Source organism: Coregonus clupeaformis, chromosome 37 (genome assembly GCF_020615455.1).
Source record: "Coregonus clupeaformis isolate EN_2021a chromosome 37, ASM2061545v1, whole genome shotgun sequence".
In the NCBI taxonomy this organism is placed as follows: Eukaryota; Metazoa; Chordata; class Actinopteri; order Salmoniformes; family Salmonidae; genus Coregonus; species Coregonus clupeaformis.
The window spans coordinates 10,506,777-10,529,555 of record NC_059228.1 but is presented as its reverse complement, the minus strand read 5'-3'; the positions used below and the strand labels follow the sequence as shown (position 1 = coordinate 10,529,555).

Here is a 22,779-nt window from a genome sequence, read left to right as displayed (position 1 = left end):
TGTCAAAGAATTGTGGATCATCATTATTTGGTCCGTAAAGGTTAATGAGCCATATCTGTTTATGGTCCAATACCATATTTAAAATAATCCATCTACCTTGCGTATCTATTTGGACAATTTGCACATTTGGATCGAAATTACTATTAATTAATATCATCACCCCTTTTGAATTTCTTTGCCCATGGGAGAAGTATATTTCCCCCATTCTTTTTTCCACGCTACTTCATCTCGAATTGTTGAATGAGTTTCCTGTATACAATAGATATTATATTCCTTCTCTTTGAGCCATGTAAATATTGTTCTTCTTTTGTTATTATCAGCTAAGCCATTACAATTATAACTGGCTATACTTATTTCACCATACACCATAATGAGATACAAGTTTCAAGTCTATTTATCATTATATATGTTTGTAAATTTATCAATAAAAAATAGCGTAATGATTGAGTGTCCATATAGCTGTACCGTGATATTTGCATTGCTACGGAGTAACCCTTCAATTGTTCTCCACTAATTCCCCCGCTAAAGCCCCTCCCCATCCCAAGTTGAGCCGTCATCCCAGTGATCAGCATCTCACCCACGTCCCTCCGTATCCCTAAGGCCCCGAGAGGCCAGGACCCATCCATCGATAACAGCACACAGTGCCACCCACAAAACAGAAGCAGGTTAACCGCCAAAAGCATTTCCAATGCTTTTACCTCTATATATATATATATCTATATAACTATTATTATTATTTTTATTATGCATATCCTATTTTCCATCATTATCAATTAATATGCGTAATAATGTCGGCAGTTCACGCATAGGATTCTAACATATAACCAGGATTGCCATTGTATTACATTTAATTCATTGACAAGCAATTATTATCCTAGCAAATAATTCCCGCGGTCCATCCCATACCCCCCAACATCCCCACCCCCCCACAACAGATGCCAGACCAGCACACACGCACATACTCACATACTCCAACACACTCAACCCCCCTCCTCCACAATCCACCATAAAATCCGATACTCAACGGCTGTTATATCCCAGAGCCCAACTCGAGAAATAACTTGATCTACGAGTGCACATACAGTTAAAGCTGATTGAGAAAGCATGCAGATTGAGCAGAAATTGATAACAATGTGAGATTTGATTAATCTACTTAATCTATGTCAAGTCCTAGGTGATGGAGATCAGATCCACCCTCTTCACCTGAGACACAAACACTCTGATCCCCTGTTGTAACCATTTTCCCAAGCATCTCCATGCGGTCAGACCTTTGATTGTTTTGTGCCACCTGGGCCACAATGATAAACCCCCCTCTCTGATTGTCCGAGTGTGACCCCCTCCCCATGGGTTACTGCAGCCAGTGTTGCCAGCACTGCCACTACCTGGGTGGGCGTACCCCACCGGAATCCCCACCGGCTAGGTAAAAGGTCGTCATGGTTCTCATTAGCAGCTTTGAGAATTTCCTTGTATATTTTGCTCTCCCATCAGGGGGCTCTGGCTTTGTAGGACCAACCCTGCCAGGCAGGCTCAGAATCTTGAGGGGGCGGTGCTGCTCAAGTAGGTCTCTGACCGCATTTATTTCTCTGTTTAGGCTGCATATTCACAGCAGGTCCATAAAATAGATGGGAACTTCTCTTTGGTGTATGGGTCGCTCAGGTGGGTGTCCAGGTTATAGGGTTAGGGATCTTTCCATCATGATAGGACAATGAATAATTAGATTAGATGTATACTATATTTAAAAATGTATATCCCTCATCTACACAAAATTGAAAGCTCTCTCTCTCACTACCCCTGTTCATAGACCCCCGGTCGGCTCTGGGATATGCAACCATTTCCCCTCTCACTCACTTAACGCCGTACCTTTTCAAATACAAAAATGCACACCACATGGTTGACTGCGGAAGAAATGGGCCGAGCGTGCAAACGCACCCGCATCCACATCTGCTGCAAGGGGGAAAGGACGCCAGAGAGAACACAGGACCAACCACATGATGGTGCCACGTTGAACATTGCCATACTACTGCCAATGTTTGTCTATGAGATTGCATGGCTGTGTGCTCGATATTATACACTTGTCAGTAATGGGTTGGCTGAAATTGCTAAATCCACTAATTTGAAGGTGTCCACATACTTTTGTATATATAGTGTATTAAACTTTTTGTCCTCCTTTTTGTCCTCCATCCACTTTCATGGCATTTCCTCAGCATTCTAAAGGGCCCATTGTGACACTATGACATCCAACATTCACTGTAAAACAATGTAACTTTGGACACAAATCAGCTACTTTGACCACTTTTCCAACAAGTTAGACAAAAGGTTAGAGGGTATGACATCTTCATCTACTTCTCTGCTATTCAATTCTGACATGGGAACAAACATATGGTCTACGGATCAAACGATACAGCTATTTTAGTAACCGCATCAACAACTGTTACAACTTTTACAAACAACTGCCCACTGTTGAATGAGCTGCCATGGAACTTTTCAGAACTTTCAAGTTATAACAATGGAGGACCACATTCTAAGCATGATACAATGTGTACCATCTAGTTATTATTATTATTATTATTCTGCACATTTCTCCTCTTACACTGTTTCAGCTAGAAACTCTGTTCAAACATTAAACTGTTTAGACTGATCTGGAATAGTGTGCTTGTGTCACGCCCTGGCTCGGGGGACTCTCGTATGTTGAGCCAGGGTGTTAGTTTCTATGTTTTGTTGTGGGTCTAGGTATTGTATTTCTTTGTTTGAGTGACTCCCAATCAGAGGTAACGAGTGTCAGCTGTTGGCTCGTTGTCTCTGATTGGGAGCCATATTTAACTATCTGTCTTTCACGTTGTGTTTGTGGTTTCTTGTTCATTTCGGTTTGTGTTAAACTGTAGACGTCACGTTATCGTTTATTGTTTTGATCAGTAATAAAAGGATATGTTCACCTTCAACGCTGCGCCTTGGTCTCCCTCCTTAAGCGATCGTGACAGAAGAAACCACCAAGATGGGACCAAGCAGCGTGTCCAGGAGCCATCGCCGGGGAGATCCCTCACAGATCTCCTTCGCCTCCTGGACTGGGTCAAGCCGAGTGAGGAAGAGAGGGGCTTGACATTATGGCAGAAGGGCGAGAAGCTGGCGAGGGACATGGAGACCTGGGCCACGGGTAGGAGAGACGCCCCGAAAAATTTTAGGGGGGCTCACGACGGCGGACCAGCAGGAGGCCGCGATAGAGCGGTCCAGTGGGTTGCCGGAGAAGGCCGCCGGGTTACGGGGGCCACTGGTAGAAGAGGGGATGGAAGGTGTGGAGGCACGGCGAGAGGTACTGGCGTGTGTTGCCAGTCCGGTCCGGCCCGTTCCAGATCCCGGTGTGAGCCAGTGGTGTGTGTCCCCAGTACGGTCCGGTCTATTCCTGCTCCCGCACCGAACCTGCGGTGCGCGTCGCCAGCCCAGTCCGGCCCATCCATGCGTCCCGCATCAAGTCTGTGGTGCGGCTCGTCAGCCCGGCTCTGCCCGTTCCGGCTCCCGCATCAAGTCTGTGGTGCGTCTCGTCAGCCCAGCTCTGCCCGTTCCTGCTCCCCGCACCAGGTCTGTGGTGCGCGTGCGCCAGCCCAGTCCGGCCCATTCCTGCTCCCCGCATCAAGTCTGTGGTGCGTCTCGTCAGCCCGGCTCTGCCCGTTTCCTGCTCTCCGCACCAGGTCTGTGGTGCGCGTCGCCAGCCCGGTCCGGCCCATTCCTGCTCCCCGCATCAAGTCTGTGGTGCGTCTCGTCAGCCCGGCTCTGCCCGTTCCTGCTCTCCGCACCAGGTCTGTGGTGCGCGTCGCCAGCCCGGTCCGGCCCATTCCTGCTCCCAGCACCAAGTCTGTGGGGCGTTTTTGTCAGCCCTGTCCGGCCCGCTCCTGCTCCCCACACCAAGCCAGTGGTGTGCGTCGTCAGTGCAGCACGGCCCGTGCCTGTTCCCCACACCAAGCCAGTGGTGTGCGTCGTCGGTCCGGCACGGCACGTGCCTGTTCCACTGGAGCCGGATCCGCCGCCTAGGCGGAGTGCCCACCCGGTCCCTCCCCTGTTGTGTTTCGTTGGCGCGGTCGGAGTCCGCGCCTTTAGGGGGGGGTACTGTCACGCCCTGGCTCGGGGGACTCTCGTATGTTGAGCCAGGGTGTTAGTTTCTATGTTTTGTTGTGGGTCTAGGTATTGTATTTCTTTGTTTGAGTGACTCCCAATCAGAGGTAACGAGTGTCAGCTGTTGGCTCGTTGTCTCTGATTGGGAGCCATATTTAACTATCTGTCTTTCACGTTGTGTTTGTGGTTTCTTGTTCATTTCGGTTTGTGTTAAACTGTAGACGTCACGTTATCGTTTATTGTTTTGATCAGTAATAAAAGGATATGTTCACCTTCAACGCTGCGCCTTGGTCTCCCTCCTTAAGCGATCGTGACAGCTTGCATACACCTTTTTTATATTTTTTATACTTGTTAAACTATTACACTTTTTGTCCTTTTTGTCCTCCGTCAACTTTCATGGGATTTCCTCAACATTCTAAAGGGCCTATTGTGACATCATCACTTACAACATTCTATTCACTGTAAATGCAACAATAAAACTTTTGACACAAATCACCTACTTTTACCACTTTGACAACAACTTAGACAAAAGGTTAGAGCGTATGAAATCTTCCTCTTCTTCTCTGCTTTTCAAATCTGACATAGGAACAAAAATGTATTCTACCAATCAAACGATATAACTGTTTATTAACTGCGTCAACAACATTTTCTCAAATCTTTCATAAACAACTGACATTTTTACCACTTTCCCAACAAGTTAAACAATACGTTAGAGGTTATGACATCTTCTCTGCTATTCAAATCTGGAATCAGAACAGAATTATCTACTACCAATCAAAAGTTACAGCTGTTTGTCAGAGTTTAGAGTGACAAAAAGTAGCTAGCTAACATCAGCTAACAGCTCTCTCGTCTCGCCATTGAGCAGTCCAAACGGAGCTGTTGCTATGGATACTCAAACAGGCAGTGGAGTGCATGGGGGAGCGCAGACAAAAATTATGAGGAGGGTGAAGAGGGTGATTGAATTTAGAACAATAGAGTAATGATGATGAAGAATTGTGAACACCAAGAAAGCAGCTACAGCCAAGGCAACAGAGCATCTCTCAGTTTTCACACGCAACAACTGTAGTTTAGACATTTTAATTTGAATGAGAGTTGGGTAGCCTATTCAGTTCAGTCAGTCAGCATCAGTGATTCATATTTTCCTGCAACTTTCTGAAACAGCACAGGAATGCCCGTCTGTGTGTGTGTGTGTGGTGCACGCGTATGTCTACATTTTGTGTAGCCATTAGCGATGATGCTAATGAAACCTTATTTTGGCAGAGATGGAAAGGCTTTCCCAAAAACCTTATAAATTAAATGGTAACTACAAGGTAGCCTATGCCTACCCAGAGAGGACATCATGAACCTCCGTCTGTCGTCCAAATATGTTGTTAATTTATTTAAAACTTCTACAATGTCTCATTGTCTTCTGTGCTCTATTATAACAGTTTGCATATACTGTGGTATTCTAGTGGGAGAGTGTATAAAAGTGTAGTAGTCCAAGTGTAGTTTTTTCTGATGAAATGTGTGATCTAACTGCCCGACAATCCAAAGTAATAAGGTTGATATAGTAGTATAGAAACACCATTCAAACTTTAAAACGTGCAAACTGGTCTGGAATAGGTTGCTGGTATACTTTTTGAAACCATTTTTGACCTCCTGAAAAACCTAAATCTGCTTTAATGGGATTTCTTCAACATTCTGAAGCTCCAATTGTTAAAAACTCTAGCCAGTAGAACCTCATAAAAGTATGAGGGGATGTCCAACAAGCCGCATCGCAAATCTCCTGTAAGGAGATGCCCTTGAACAGTGCCCAAGAGGTAGCCATACCTCTGGTGGAATGAGCCCTCAGGCCCTCCGGGGGCTGTAACCCCTTGCAATTATAGGCCAATATAAAGCTTCCAAAATCCAATGTGATAACCATTGATGAGGGAGGGGCCTCCCCTTGCAGGGAGGTGCCCAGGACACAAGGAGGTGGTTGCTCTTGCGCATTGCTCTCGTTCTATCCAAGTATATGCGCAACGTGCGTACTGGAAACAAAACGGTGCAAGCGCTCTTCTTCCTTAGAAGAGAAGGGCGGTGGGTGGAAAGCCACAAGCTCCAAGGCAAGACAATTGTTGTCTTGCGACGAACAAAAGTGTGACTCTTGATCGATAAGCAGTGAAGCTAGGACGGTCGGTCTAGTCAACGCGCATCGGTGGGGTGTGGGTCGAGCTAAATGAGCGAGAGAGCTAGTAATTCTACCCTTCTACATAGAAAAGATAGTCAGTAGGATAGCTAGCCTTACGGCGAGCTAGCCAGGTTAGCTAAGCATTGTCGCTAAGCTAGCCAAGTCTCAGTAGCTAGCCATGTGACGCTAGCTACCACACGAGACAAAGAGAAGAATAAGCAGATACGATCATTCTTACCTGAAGCTAAAACTTTCCTTTCGGTAAAGTCACCCAACACAGAAGACGAGAGCTAAAAAACCTACGCTCGGCGGCGTAAACTCGCGGCACACCTGCGAACAGTTGAACAGGAAAGCAGGGATCAAGTCGTCTTGAGGAGAGCTTAGAGAGTAGTACCCTATGTGAGGAAGAGAGCTGAGAATGACCAGAAGGCGAGGAGTGGCTCCCTATAATGAGGGGAAGGTTATATCTCATTCGCAACTCGACCTGTCACTCTCCGACAGACGTGTGTAATTGGGTCTTCGTGCTTTTGAGATTCAAGTTAATCCCACATGTGAGATATCGAAATCAATAATTAATAACTTCTACCAATCAAACAATACAGCTGTTTTAGTAACCGCATCAACTACATTTTCTCTCAACATATAAAAACAACTGACATTTTGACCACTTTCCCAACAACTTATAAACTCTTTACATTTTGCAGACACTCTTATCCAGAGCGACTAACAGGGGCAATTAGGATTAAGTGCCTTGCTCAAGGGCACATCAACAGATTTTTTGCCTAGTCGGCTCGGGGATTCGAACCAGCAACCTTTCGGTTACTGGCCCAATGCTACGCTATGCTACCTGCTCTTGGTATGTCTCTCTGCTATTGGAATCTGAAATCAGAATATAAATATCTACTACCAATCAAGACATGCAGCTGGTTTAATTAATCTGCCACAAACCGATGCTGGCACTAAGACCGCACTCAATGAGCTGTATAAGGCCATAAGAAAACAGGAAAATGCAGAGGCGGCGCTCCTAGTGGCCGTGGACTTTAATGCAGGGAAACTTAAATCCGTTTTACCTCATTTCTACCAGCATGTTAAATGTGCAACTAGAGGAAAAAAAAACTCTAGACCACCTTTACTCCACACACAGAGACCCGTACAAAGCTCTCCCTCGCCCTCCATTTGGCAAATCTGACCATAACTCTATCCTCCTGATTCCTGCTTACAAGCAAAAACTAAAGCAGGAAGCACCAGTGACTCGGTCAATAAAGAAGTGGTCAGATGACGCAGATGCTAAGCTACAGGACTGTTTTGCTAGCACAGACAGGAATATGTTCCGGGATTCTTCCGATGGCATTGAGGAGTACACCACATCAGTCACTGGCTTCATCAATAAGTGCATCGATGATGTCGTCCCCACAGTGACTGTACGTACATCCCCAACCAGAAGCCATGGATTACAGGCAACATCCGCACTGAGCTAAAGGGTCGAGCTTCCGCTTTCAAGGAGCGGGTCAACATTCACAAACAGGTCAACATTCACAAGGTAGATTACCAGGAGGTGTACTCCGAGGATGCGCTGACCAACTGGCAAGTGCCTTCAATGACATTTTCAACCTGTCCCTGACTGAGTCTGTAATACCAACATGTTTCAAGCAGACCACCATAGTCCCTGTGCCCAAGAACACTAAGGTAACCTGTAGCACTTACGTCTGTAGCCATGAAGTCCTTTGAAAGGCTGGTCATGGCTCACATCAACAGCATTATGCCAGAAACCCTAGACCAACTCCAATTTGCATACCGCCCCAACAGATCCACTGATGATGCAATCTCTATTGCACTCCACACTGTCCTTTCCCATCTGGACAAAAGGAACACCTACGTGTAAATGTTATTCATTGACTACAGCTCAGTGTTCAACACCATAGTGCCCTCAAAGCTCATCACTAAACTAAGGACCCTGGGACTAAACATCTCCCTCTGCAACTGGATCCTGGACTTCCTAACTGGCCACCCCCAGGTGGTAAGGATAGGTAACAGCATGGGGGCCCCTCAGGGGTGTGTGCTCAGTCCCCTCCTGTACTCCCTGTTCACCCATGACTGTATGGCCAGGCACGACTCCAACACCATCATTAAGTTTGCCGACGACACAACAGTGGTAGGCCTGATCACCGACAATGATGAGACAGCCTATAGGGAGGAGGTCAGAGACCTGGCCGTGTGGCGCCAGGATAACATCCTCTCCCTCAACGTGATCAAGACAAAGGAGATTATTGTGGACTATAGGAAAAAGAGGACCGAACACGCCCCCATTCTCATCGACGGGGCTGTAGTGGAGCAGGTTGAGAGCTTCAAGTTCCTTGGTGTCCACATCACCAACAAACTAACATGGTCCAAACACACCAAGACAGTCGTGAAGAGGGCACGACAATGTCTATTCCCCCTCAGGAGACAGAAAAGATTTGGCATGTGTCCACAGATCCTCAAAAGGTTCTAAAGCTGCACCATCGAGTGCATCCTGACTGGTTGCATCACTGCCTGGTATGGCAACTGCTCGGCCTCCGACCGCAAGGCACTACAGAGGGTAATGCGTATGACCCAGTACATCACTGGGGCCAAGCTTCCTGCCATCCAAGACCTCTATAACAGGCGGTGTCAGAGGAAGGCCCTAAAAATGGTCAAAGACTCCAGCCACCCTAGTCATAGACTGTTCTCTCTGCTACCACACGGCAAGCGGTACCAGAGGGCCAAGTCTCTGTTTATTATCTATGCATAGTCACTTTAACTCTACATGTACATATTACCTCAATCACCTTGACTAACCTCATCAATTTTTTACTTAACACTTATTTTTCTTATAACTGAATTGTTGGTTAAGTGCTTGTAAGTAAGCATTTCGCTGTAAGGTCTACACCTGTATGTCACGCCCTGACTCAGGGTACACTTATATGTTGAGTCAGGGTGTGTATAATCCTTGTTGTGCTTTGTCTATGTTGTCGTTCTAGTATGTGTGGATCTATGTTGGCCGGTGTGGTTCCCAATCAGAGGCAGCTGTCGCTTGTTTTCTCTGATTGGGGACCATACTTAGGCAGCCTATTGGCACTGTCTAGTTGTGGGATCTTGTTCCGTGTAAGGTATGTTGTGTGTTCTACCTTGGACTTCACGTTTCGTTTGTTGTTTTGTCGTTGTTGTTTATTACGTTAATAAATATGTACGTATATCACGCTGCGCCTTGGTCTGACCCGTCATTAAACGAATGTGACAGAAGATCCCACCAAACGAGGACCAAGCAGCGTGCCCAGGCGGAGTGAATGGCCATGTCACAGGTGGCCGATTTGTGGTCATGGGAAGAGATATTTGCGGGGAGAGGACCATGGGCTAAGTTAGATCCCCAGGCAGGAGAGGAGCAACGGCAACATGGAGGAGGCCGGTCGAGGAGGAAGCCCGAGAAGCAGCCCCAAGAAAAAAATTTTTTGGGGGCACACGGGGTGGTTGGCGGAGCCTAGGGTTAGAGCAGAGCCAACTCACGCGAAGAGGCGTATGACTGGGCAAGCTCCATGTTATGCGGAGCTACGTACTGTGCTTGCACCACGCACGTGCCGTGCGAAGATGGGCATCCAGCCAGGACGGGGTGTGCCGGCTCAACGCTTCTGGTCTCCAGTACGCCTCCTCGGTCCTGCATATCCTGCGCCAGTTCTACGAACTGTATCGCCAGTGCGCGTGCACAGCCCAGTGCATCCTGTGCCAGCACCCCGCACATGTAGTGCGAAAGTGGGCAGCCAGCCAGGACGGATTGTGCCAGCTCTCCGCTCTAGACCTCCAGTCCGCCTCCACAGTCCGGCCCGGCCTGTTCCTGCTCCTCGCACCAAGCCAGTGGTGCGCGTCGCCAGCCCGGCCCGGCCTGTTCCTGCTCCTCGCACCAAGCCAGTGGTGCGCGTCGCCAGCCCGGCCCGGCCTGTTCCTGCTCCTCGCACCAAGCCAGTGGTGCGCGTCGCCAGCCGGCCTGTTCCTGCTCCTCGCACCAAGCCAGTGGTGCGCGTCGCCAGTCCGGCCCGGCCTGTTCCTGCTCCTCGCACCAAGCCAGTGGTGCGTGTTCCTAGTCCGGTCCGGCCCGTGCCTTCTCCTCGCACCAGACCAGTGGTGCGTTTGTCCAGTCCGGCACGGCCCGTGCCCGTTCCACCGGTGCCTGGTCCGGCACCGGTCAGCTGCTCCACTCCGGAGCCAGAGCAGTCCGCTCCACCGGTGCCTGATCCAGTGCCGGTCAGCTATTCCACTCCGGAGCCAGAGCAGTCCGCTCCACCTGGGCCCAGTCCAGCTCTGGTCAGCGGCTCCACTCCGGCGCCAGAGCAGTCCGCTCCACCGGTGCCTGATCCAGCTTCGGTCAGCGGCTCCACTCCGGAGCCAGAGCAGTCCGCTCCACCGGTGCCTGATCCAGCTCCGGTCAGCGGCTCCAGTCCAGACCATGACATCAGCCCCTCTCCAGGTTTGGGGTCTCCCACACCAGGGTCCAGACAGGGCCTGGCATATCGTGGGAGGAAGGAGAGGGGAAGCAGCGCGCCGAGGTCCAGACCAGACCAGGGGCGCAACAGGGAGGCGGAGAGTGAGAGGTCGTCACGCCCCGAGCCGGATCCCACCCGGCCCCTACCCTGTTATGTTTATGAGTCCGCACCTTTGGGGGGTACTGTCACGCCCTGACTCAGGGGACGCTTATATGTTGAGTCAGGGTGTGTATATTCCTTGTTGTGCTTTGTCTATGTTGTCGTTCTAGTATGTGTGGATCTATGTTGGCCGGTGTGGTTCCAAATCAGAGGCAGCTGTCGCTCGTTGTCTCTGATTGGGGACCATACTTAGGCAGCCTATTGGCACTGTCTAGTTGTGGGATCTTGTTCCGTGTAAGGTATGTTGTGTGTTCTACCTTGGACTTCACGTTTCGTTTGTTGTTTTGTCGTTGTTGTTTATTACGTTAATAAACATGTACGTATATCACGCTGCGCCTTGGTCTGACCCGTCATTAAACGAACGTGACACTGTATTTGGCGCATGTGATAAATAAAATTTTATTTGATTAACGCATCAACTCCTTTTCCTCAAAACTTATGAAACATCTGCCATTTCCACCATTTTTCCAACAAGTTACAATTTAGTTAGTTAGTTAGTTATCTTAGTCCACTTCTCTGCAATTCAAATCTGAAATTAGAACATAAATATATTCTACCAATCAAACGATACAGCTGTTGTAGTAACCACATCATCTACTATCATAAAGCTAACTACCCGCTGTTGAATTAACAGCAATGGAACTTTCAGAAATTACAAACTACATCACTGGGGGAGCACATTCTAAGAATGAGAACCACCTGTTAGTGCGACTTGCTTCACTCTAGATACTTAAGACTTATTAGTGTGCCTTGCTTCAGCAGACCACTAGACATTCCACTTTACTTCTGACTTAAGGCTGGTTTACAGTTGGTCTATCAACATGTCTGTAGACAGTTGCCGCAGTGACATCATGAACATTCTGTTGTTGTCTGGCATCAGACTTGTCCTTGTCCTTATGAAAAGAATAAAGACAACAACAACAGTCTGCATGTCCTCAGCAGCCTGGTGGTCCAAATAGCATACCTGCTGTATTTTAACAACAATAAACCAATCCATTTAAAAATGAATACATTTAGTATGTATATGTCAATCTAGCAAGCCAGGCAACTAAAAGCAACATTCTAAACAATGTTCTTGTTCGTTACTAAACTCAGCAAATAAAGAAATGTCCTCTCACTGTCAATTGCGTTTATTTTCAGCAAACTTAGCATGTGTAAATATTTGTATGAACAGAACAAGATTCAACAACTGAGACATAAACTGAACAAGTTCCACAGACATGTGACTAACAGAAATTGAATAATGTGTCCCTGAACAAAAGGGGGGTCAAAATCAAAAGTAACAGTCAGTATCTGGTGTGGCCACCAGCTGCATTAAGTACTGCAGTGCATCTCCTCCTCATTGACTGCACCAGATTTGCAGTTCTTGCTGTGAGATGTTACCCCACTCTTCCACCAAGGCACCTGCAAGTTCCCGGACATTTCTGGGGGGAATAGCCCTAGCTGTCACGATCGTCTAAGGAGGGAGAGGACCAAGGCGCAGCGTTGAAAGCAAACATATTTATTTTATCAAGATCACACGATCAAAACAACGAAACGTGACGTCCTTGGTTACGAAAACAAACCAACACGGAACAAGAAACCACAACACAAAGTGAAAAGACCGATAGTTAAATATGGCTCCCAATCAGAGACAACCAGCTGTCACTCGTTGCCTCTGATTGGGAGTCACTCAGCCCAACATAGAAAATCAAACATAGAATACACACCCCTGGCTCAACATAACATTGTCCCCAGAGCCAGGGCGTGACAGTACCCCCTAAAGGCGCGGACTCCGACCGCGCCAACTAATCCCACAGGGGAGGGACCGGGTGGGCACTCCGCCTTGGCGGCGGATCCGGCTCGGGCCTGATCCCCACTCCCTCTCCAACCCCCAAAGTACCCCTGGTCCGGTCTGGCCCCGCTGGCCGGAGCCGGACTGACGATACGCACCCCTGGCTTGGTGCGTGGAGCAGGAATGGACCGGACTGGGCTGGCGACGCGCACCACAGACTTGGTGCGGAGAGCAGGAACGGGCCGGACAGGGCTGGACGAAACGCACCACAGACTTGGTGCGGAGAGCAGGCACGGGCCGTGCCGGACTGATGACGCACACCACTGGCTTGGTGCGGGGAGCTTGGATGGGCCGGACTGGGCTGGCGACGCACCCCGTAGGCTTGGTGCGTGGAGCAGGGACTGGCCGGGCTGGGCTGGCGAACGCACACCGTAGGCTTGGTGCGGAGAGCAGGAACGGGCCGGACAGGGCTGACGAAACGCACCACAGACTTGGTGCGGAGAGCAGGCACGGGCCGTGCCGGACTGATGACGCACACCACTGGCTTGGTGCGGGGAGCTTGGATGGGCCGGACTGGGCTGGCGACGCACCCCGTAGGCTTGGTGCGTGGAGCAGGGACAGGCCGGGCTGGGCTGGCGACGCGCACCGTACACTTGGTGCGAGGGGGCTGGAACAGGCCGGACCGTACTGGGGACACACACCACTGGCTCTACCTCGGGATCTGGAACGGGCCGGACCGGACTGGTAACACACCCCAGTACCTCTCGCCGTGCCTCTACATCCTCCATCCCCTCTTCGACCAGTGGCCCCCGTAACCTGGCGGCCTCCTCTGGCAACCCGCTGGACCGCTCTATCGCGGCCTCCTGCTGGTCCGACGTCGTGAGCCCCCCCCTAAAAATTTTCTGGGGGTCTCTCCTCCCCGTGGGCCAGGCCTCCATCGTTCTCGCCAGACTCTCACCCCACTGCTCCAAAGTCCAACCTCTCTCCTCTTCTCTTGGCTTGGCCCAGTCGAGACTCCTACTCAACTGCTCCCAAGTCCATCCTCTCTCTTCTTCACGCTGCTTGGTCCTGTTATGGTGGTTTCTTCTGTCAAGGCGTGCTGTAGGTGCAGTGGCGGAATCAAATGCAGGACGCAGACGGATAATCCAATAGACTTGTATTGAGCCGAAACACGGCAAACGGACAACACTTGCCCGAAGGCGAAATACGCACGAAGGCGAAATGGAAAAAAAACAGCGCACAAACAGGTGCGATAACTCCAGCGCAGTGGAGAGAAGCTCAACCGAGCGAAAACACGTCTGACAACAAACATATTTATTTTATCAAGATCACACGATCAAAACAACGAAACGTGACGTCCTTGGTTACAAAAACAAACCAACACGGAACAAGAAACCACAACACAAAGTGAAAAGACCGATAGTTAAATATGGCTCCCAATCAGAGACAACCAGCTGTCACTCGTTGCCTCTGATTGGGAGTCACTCAGCCCAACATAGAAAATCAAACATAGAATACACACCCTGGCTCAACATAACATTGTCCCCAGAGCCAGGGCGTGACACTAGCCCTCACCCTCCGATCCAACAGGTCCCAGACGTGCTCAATGGGATTGAGATCCGGGCTCTTCGCTGGCCATGGCAGAACACTGACACGAACCAATCATATTTTGACTTGCAATGGGTGGGACCGTTTAAAATAAAAGTGATGTGTCTAGGCCTTCTCAAAGGCATACACACCTCACTAATGAGAGCACAAGACCAAAGAATCAGTGGCAGTTTTCACACGCTAGTAACAAGCATGTGTTGTAGTAGTGTGACAATGGCGAAGGCGGCTGCAGCAACAGCAGGTGTTATTAACTTCAAGGTGGATGCTGTTGCTAATTTGTTAGCATGAGCCTTTTCAAGATTAACTTTCAAACTTAGTTTTCAAATTATCATAATCTGGTGAGTGGCACAGTTTTTTTATGCAGCTTGCTTGCTGTAGCTACAGTGTATTGGGAAAGTATTCAGACCCCTTGACTTTTTCAGAAATACCTTATTTACATAAGTATTCAGACGCTTTGCTATGAGACTCGAAATTGAGCTTAGGTGCATCCTGTTTTCATTGATCATCCTTGAGATGTTTCTACAACTTGATTGGAGTCCACCTGTGGTAAATTCAATCGATTGGAGATGATTTGGAAAGGCACACACCTGTCTATATAAGATCCCACAGTTGACAGTGCATGTCAGAGCAAAAACCAAGCCATGAGGTCGAGGAATTGTCCATAGAGCTCCGAGACAGGATTGTGTTGAGACACAGATCTAGGGAAAGGTACCAAAACAATCCTGCAGCATTGAAGGTCCCCAAGAACACAGTGGCCTCCAACATTCTTAAATGGAAGAAGTTTGGAACCACCAAGACTCTTCCTAGAGCTGGCCGCCCGCCCAAACTTAGCAATCGGGGAGAAGGGCCTTGGTCAGGGAGGTGACCAAGAACCCAATGGTCACTCTGACAGAGCTCCAGAGTTCCTCTGTGGAGATGGGAGAACCTTCCAGAAGGACAACCATCTCTGCAAGACTCCACCAATCAGACCTTTATGGTAGTGGCCAGATGGAAGCCATCCTCATTAAAAGGCACATGACAGCCCGCTTGGAGTTTGCCAAAAGGCACCTAAAGACTCTCAGACCATGAGAAACAAAATTCTCTGGTCTGATGAAACCAAGATTGAACTCTTTGGCCTGAATGCCAAGTGTCACGTCTGGGGGAAACCTGACACCATCGCTACGGTGAAGCATGGTGGTGGCAGCATCATGCTGTGGGGATGTTTTTCAGCAGCAGGGACTGGGAAACTAGTCAGGATCGAGGGAAAGATGAACGGAGCAAAGTACAGAGAGATCCTTGATGAAGACCTGCTCCAGAGCGCTCAGGACCTCAGACTGGGGTGAAGATTCATCTTCCAACAGGACAACGACCCTAAGCACACAGCCAAGACAATGCAGGTGTGGCTTCGGGACAAGTCTCTGAATGTCCTTGAGTGGCCCAGCCAGAGCCCGGACTTGAACCCGATCGAACATCTCTGGAGAGACCTGAAAATAGCTGTGCAGCAACACTCCCCGTCCAACAACACTCCCCGTCCAACCTGACAGAGCTTGAGAGGATCTGCAGAGAAGAATGGGAGAAACTCCCCAAATACAGGTGTGACAAGCTTATAGCGTCATACCCAAGAAGACTCAAGGCTATAATCACTGCCAAAGGTGCTTCAACAAAGTACTGAGTAAAGGGTCTGAATACTTATGTAAATGTAATATTTCCATTTTTATATTTGTATACATTTGCAACAACAACAAAAACACTGTTTTTGCTTTGTCATTATGGGGTATTGTGTGTAGATTGCTGAGGAAATAAAACAATTTAATCAATTTTAGAATAAGGCTGTAACATAATAAAATGTGGAAAAAGTCAAGGGGTCTGAATTCTTTCCAAATTCACTGTATAATGATTTGGGACACCTGGGACCATCACATGACATCCTGACGGCTGGTAAAACAAATGTCTTGAGAACATCTTACAAACGTCCTAACATGTTCCTCAATGACGTCCTGGTAACTTACAGGGAACTACATTAAGGTCCCCCATAAAGGACCAGCACTTGACGTCCTAATTACTGGTAAAAAAAAGTCCTGAGAATGTCCTATGTCTTGACATGGTCCTCCTCAGAAACGTCCTGGTAACTTACAGAGAACTACACAAAAGTTATCCCATAACGTCAGTGGGATAACGTCTCGCCGAAACCCTAAAATGGACCTAATAGGAACGTAGTCTAACGTCCTTAGGACGTCCCATGTTTGCTGGGAACATCTTAACTTAAGCTATTTTTATAATTTTTCTTCATTATTCCAGAAAAATATACTCACCACAATATCAATATTTACTAGGTAAATGCTAGCTAATTACAGTAAATATCTTATGGTTATTAGTGTGCCTTGCTTCACAAGACCACTCCAACTTATTCTACTACCACACTCATTACTACTATATCAGGGGTCTCCAACCTTTACTAGCATGAGAGCAAATTTTAAAAAATGAAACATGTCGTGAGCTACTAATTTTTTCCAGCTTTCAAATAGTCACGTTCTTCTCTTCTCTCCCCTGCAACTCTTCCCGGGTCCGAAGTGTACAAGAGAAAGTACACTATGTTTTCTGTCAATATACCTGGTAAGATAATGGTTAATAAACGCTAAGGGGGGACCTATAAAATCAGTGATTTTTTTCTCCAAAATTCTTCTGTTATATATTCCCAAATTATGTTTTCTCCGTTTAATTCTTCCTGGTTGTAGTATTTATTTATTTTTTTCTCTCAAAATTACAATTGTTCATAGAGAAACAACGAAATTGGATGTTCTGAGTCCATGTCAATGCTTAAATCACTCTCTCTCTCTCACCCTGTTCTGATCTGACTGGGGTTGATGGTCATCAGGTGGGTTTTGTTCCCCACATCCTCACTGTTGCTGACCGGACCCAGGTTAAACCTAGAGAGAGAGAGAGAGAGAGAGAGAGAAGAGAGAGAGAGAGAGAGAGAGAAAAGGGCAACCAGTGAAGAACAAACACCATTGTAAATACAACCCATATTTATGTTTATTTATTTTCCCATTTGTACTTTAACTATTTGCACATTGTTACAACACTGTATATATACATAATATGACATTTGAAATGTCTTTATTCTTTTGAAACTTCTGAGTGTAATGTTTACTGTTAATATTTGTTGTTTATTTCACTTTTGTTTACTATCTACTTCACTTGCTTTGGCAATGTTAACACACGTTTCCCATGCCAATAAAGCCCTTAAATTGAAATTGAAATTGAGAGAGAGAGAGAGAGAGGAGAGAGAGAGAGAGAGAGAGAGAGAGAGAGAGAGAGAGAGAGAGCGGGAGAGAGAGAGAGAGAGAGAGAGATGTTGGTGATCACGCTCTCCGTAGCCGATGTGAGTAAGACCTTTAAACAGGTCAACATTCACAAGGCTGCAGGGCCAGACGGTTTACCAGGACGTGTACTCCGAGCATGCGCTGACCAACTGGCAAGTGTCTTCACTGACATTATCAACCTCTACCTGTCTGACTCTGTAATACCAACATGTTTCAAGCAGACCACCATAGTCCCTGTGCCCAAGAACACTAAGGTAACCTGCCTAAATGACTACCAACCCGTAGCACTCATGTCTGTAGCCATGAAGTGCTTTGAAAGGCAGGTCATGGCTTACATCAACACCATTATCCCAGAAACCCCAGACCCACTCCAATTTGCATAGTGCCCCAACAGATCCACAGATGATGCAATCTCTATTGCACTCCACACTACCCTTTCACACCTGGAACACCTATGTGCATGGCAAGCGGTACCAGATTGCCATATCTAGGTCCAAGAGGCTTCTAAACAGCTTCTACCCCCAAGCCATGAGACTCCTGAACATCTAATCAAATGGCTACCCAGACTATTTGCATAGCCCCCCCCCCCTTTACTCTGCTGCTACTTTCTGCTTATTATCTATGCATAGTCACCTTAATAACTCAACCTACATGTACATATTACCTCAATTACCTCGACTAACAAGTGCCCCCGCACATTGACTCTGTGCCGGTACCCCACTGTGTAGACTCGCTATTGTTATTTTACTACTGTTATTTTACTGCTGCTCTTTAATTATTTGTTACTTTTATTTATTTAAATTTTTTAGGGTATTCTTTCTTAAAACTGCATTGTTGGTTAAGGGCTTGTAAGTAAACATTTCACTGTATTCGGCGCATGTGACAAATAAAATGTTATTTTATTTGATGATGATGGTGGTAATGATGATGGTGATGGTGTTAATGATGAAGGTTACCTGATGATGTAGTCAGCACTGTCTATCTCCGCTCCACAGCTGCTGTTCTGCAGGATTCCTCCACTTCCCACCACGGCACAACGACCCAACAAACCTTTACTCCAGGGTAAGGCATTTGGCAACATGCTGTGTAGTTTCTTGTCGACTGTTTTAAACAGCTTTTGGTTGGTCTCATAGTGAATCTTCTGGCCCAACTTAGTGTTCTGATTGGTCAGGATCATCTCACCTGTAGCGTTACAACAGGAACGAAGGATCACCCTGGGATGAGAGAGAGAGAGAGGAGAGAGAAGAGAGAGAGAGAGAGAGAGAGAGAGAGAGAGAGAGAGAGAGAGAGAGAGAGAGAGAGAGAGAGAGAAAAGATGCATACAGTTACTGTAGAAAGTCTATCAGACATTACAGGCAGAGCTCAGATAGACTACAGTGGTCAAATATTACCTGTAGAGTTCTCTCTGGGTGATGTTGGGTCTGTGAGAGCAGTCCATCAACTGTCTAATGTCCATTATTAGAGTCCTGGGGTTGATACTTTAGAGAGAGGGAGATAGAGAGGGAGGAGGGGAGCAGAGAGCCGGGGAGAGAGCGGGGGGCAGAGAGAGAGGGGGAGGGGAGAGAGAGTGAGGGAAAGAAAGAAAGAAAGAAAGTGTGAGTGTGCTGTATTTCTGATATATTTTACGTTTAATACAGTTGAAGTCGGAAGTTTACATACACTTAGGTTGGAGTCATTAAAACTCGTTTTTAACCACTCCACAAATTTCTTGTTAACAAACAAACGTTTTGGCAAGTCGGTTAGGACATCTACTTTGTGCATGACACAAGTAATTTTTCCAACAATTGTTTACAGACAGATTATTTCACTTATAATTCACTGTATCACAATTCCAGTGGGTCAGAAGATTACATACACTAAATTGACTGTGCCTTTAAACAGCTTGGAAAATTCCAGAAAATGATGTCATGGCTTTAGAAGCTTCTGATAGGCTAATTGACATCATTTGAGTCAATTGGAGGTGTACCTGTGGCTGTATTTCAAGGCCTACCTTCAAACTCTGTGCCTCTTTGCTTGACATCATGGGAAAATCAAAAGAAATCAGCCAAGACCTCAGAAAAAATATTGTATACCTCCACAAGTCTGGTTCATCCTTGGGAGCAATTTCCAAACGCCTGAAGGTACCACGTTCATCTGTACAAACAGTAGTATGCAAGTATAAACACCATGGGACCACGCAGCCGTCATACCGCTCAGGAAGGAGACGCGTTCTGTCTCCTAGAGATTAACGTACTTTGGTGCGAAAAATGCAAAACAATCCCAGAACAACAGCAAAGGACCTTGTGAAGATGCTGGAGGAAACAGGTACAAAACTATCTATATACACAGTAAAACGCGTCCTATATCGACATAACCTGAAAGGCTGCTCAGCAAGGAAGAAGCCACTGCTCCAAAACCGCCATTTAAAAGCCAGACTACGGTTTGCAACTGCACATGGGGACAAAGATCGTACTTTTTGGAGAAATGTCCTCTGGTCTGATGAAACAAAAATATAACTGTTTGGCCATAATGACCATAGTTATGTTTAGAGGAAAAACGGGGAGGCTGGCAAGCCGAAGAACAGCATCCCAACCATGAAGCACGGAGGTGGCAGCATCATGCTGTGGGGGTGCTTTGCTGCAGGAGGGACTGGTGCACTTCACAAAATAGATGGCATCATGAGGAAGGAAAATTATGTGGATATATTAAAGCAACATCTCAAGACATCAGTCAGGAAGTTAAAGCTTGGTCGCAAATGGTCTTCCAAATGGACAATGACCCCAAGCATACTTCCAAAGTTGTGGCAAAATGGCTTAAGGACAACTGAAAAAACATGTGCGAGCAAGGAGGCCTACAAATCTGACTCAGTTACACCAGCTCTGTCAGCAGGAATGGGCCAAAATTCACCTAACTTATTGTGGGAAGCTTGTGGAAGGCCACCCAAAACGTTTGTCCCAAGTTAAACAATTTTAAGACAATGCTACCAAATACTAATTGAGTGTATGTAAACTTCTGACCCACTGGGAATGTGATGAACTAAATAAAAGCTGAAATAAATCATTCTCTCTACTATTATTCTGACATTTCACATTCTTAAAATAAAGTGGTTATCCTAACTGACCTAAGACAGGGAATTTGTACTAGGATTAAATGTCAGGAATTGTGAAAAACTGAGTTTAAATGTATTTGGCTAAGATGTATGTAAACTTCCGACTTCAACTGTAGTTCCTCTTTGAGTGTGTGGTGTGTGTTAACTCACGCCTTGGCTGAAGTGACGGTGAGGAACTTGAGTCTCAGTCTGTTACAGAGAAAAGCTGCATAACTGTCAAACCCAGCACTCCTGACATGCACACACACACACGCACACACACACACACACAGACACACACACAGTTCTTATGGTATTTCACAAAACACTTTCACAGATAGCCATTGTTATGTAAATGCTAGCTGAAAAGTACCAGTGGCCTGGCCTTTGCCCCAAGTCAAAGCAGGTCCACTGAGGCCATGGAAACTCAAAAGCCTGAGCCTTCTTGGTAAAACACCGGGATAAGTCCTTAGTGGGAATTCGCCGTTAAGAGTGTTCTGAAATATACCACTTACATCTGAAATTTGCCCCAAAGTTATTGAAAAAACGTTATTAATCACATAAAATAATTAAACATACCTTTTGTGGTAGTATCTCCCAATGAGTGTGACAGACAGCAGAGAAGTAGAACACATCAGAATGAATGAAACCAGATATATACTATAACGCATGGTGCCAACTGCCACAATAACCAATCAACCATTAATCACCATCTACAGAATGAGGTGCTTAATCCTCGTATATATAGATTGTCTATAACGAACAAGACATCTATCGCCTAATACATAGATTTTAAGAATGATGTGCTTAATCCTCGTAGATATAGATTGTCTATAATGAACGTAGGATATATCGCCTAATACATAGATTTTACATGTATTTTAAATTTAAGGCACAGACACGATAAAGTATAACACTATCAGACCAACAGAAAGAGGGAGAGAGAGAGAGTGAAAGAGATAAACAAATGTTCTTTGTTTTAATGAGAACATTCATCAAACATTAACCTGGTCATATAATTCTTCCTATCTGAAACCCTTGAAAGAGATTGAGAGAGAGATAGAGAGAGAGAGGGGATGAGAGGACAGTTCTTGAACTATCTAACTTCCATTATTATAGTTTTTTTCCATCGCTTTGGTGCAATTATTACAAGTAAGTGTTCAATTTTCACAACTCTTATAACAAGCTTGGCCTCCCGAGTGGCGCAGTGGTCTAAGGCACTGCATCGCAGTGCTAGCTGTGCCACTAGAGATCCTGGTTCGAATCCAGGCTCTGTCGCGACCGGGAGACCCATGGGGCGGTGCATAATTGGCCCTGCGTCGTCCAGGGTAGGGGAGGGAATGTAGAGTTGGTAGAGCATGGCGTTTGCAACGCCAGGGTTGTGGGTTCAATTGGGTCAATTCCCACGGGGGGCCAGTATGAAAAATAAAATAATGTATGCACTCACTAACTGTAAGTCGCTCTGGATAAGAGCGTCTGCTAAATGACGTAAATGTAAACAAAACTCAAAACAGATAATCAAAAAGGCAGTTGTTTCAAAACTCTAAGCACATTTTCAATTGACACAAGTCACTTTTTCACGCAACTTAATCAATGTTTCATCTAGAAATAGGTTTCACATTGCAATGCTCACATTACTTTTTATATGATTTTCTCCTCATTTGATAAAATACATACTATTACTTAATCCGACTGCTCTTAATTGATAATCCATTTGGTAAACCTATAGATTTTATACTGGTTTGTCTACTATAGATTCTGAGGACTACATAATGAAAATGTATGTTTGTGAAGTATAAACACTTAAAGTATGATATATGCCGTAATGCACTATTATGACTATTATTATTTTACTTCACAGTAAAAACATTTTTTAAATCTGATATTAACAAGATCAGAAATGTACTGTATGTAATGCATTCCCTATACAGTAAACAAGTATCCAAAATTAGGTTACTGGGGTCTTTTTGATAGGGTGTTTCACACTGCTTTTCCTAAAATTGCATTGGCCAATACAGGACTGTAATACCGTTATATGACCATTACCATATACAAGACCGAAGCTTTTATACAAAATTATACATTTTCATATGTGACCGCAGTGGGACTTGTATCCAAAACTC

General features: G+C 46.3%; 1 protein-coding gene across 1 annotated transcript in view; it reads right to left on the bottom strand.

Moving 5' to 3' along the window:
* Nucleotides 1–21,579, bottom strand: part of LOC121553607 (alpha-2,8-sialyltransferase 8F) — a 43,576-nt gene extending 21,997 nt beyond the window's left edge. The window contains exons 1-5 of the mRNA XM_041866853.1: nucleotides 21,236–21,579; nucleotides 20,828–20,908; nucleotides 18,981–19,067; nucleotides 18,546–18,803; nucleotides 17,107–17,193 (exon numbers count right to left, since the gene is read on the bottom strand). Of these exons, the coding sequence (XP_041722787.1) occupies nucleotides 17,107–17,193; nucleotides 18,546–18,803; nucleotides 18,981–19,067; nucleotides 20,828–20,908; nucleotides 21,236–21,327 (605 nt within the window). The 5' untranslated portion in view covers nucleotides 21,328–21,579. The remainder of the gene's footprint in view (nucleotides 1–17,106; nucleotides 17,194–18,545; nucleotides 18,804–18,980; nucleotides 19,068–20,827; nucleotides 20,909–21,235) is intronic.
* Between the last annotated feature and the right edge of the window lie 1,200 nt (nucleotides 21,580–22,779).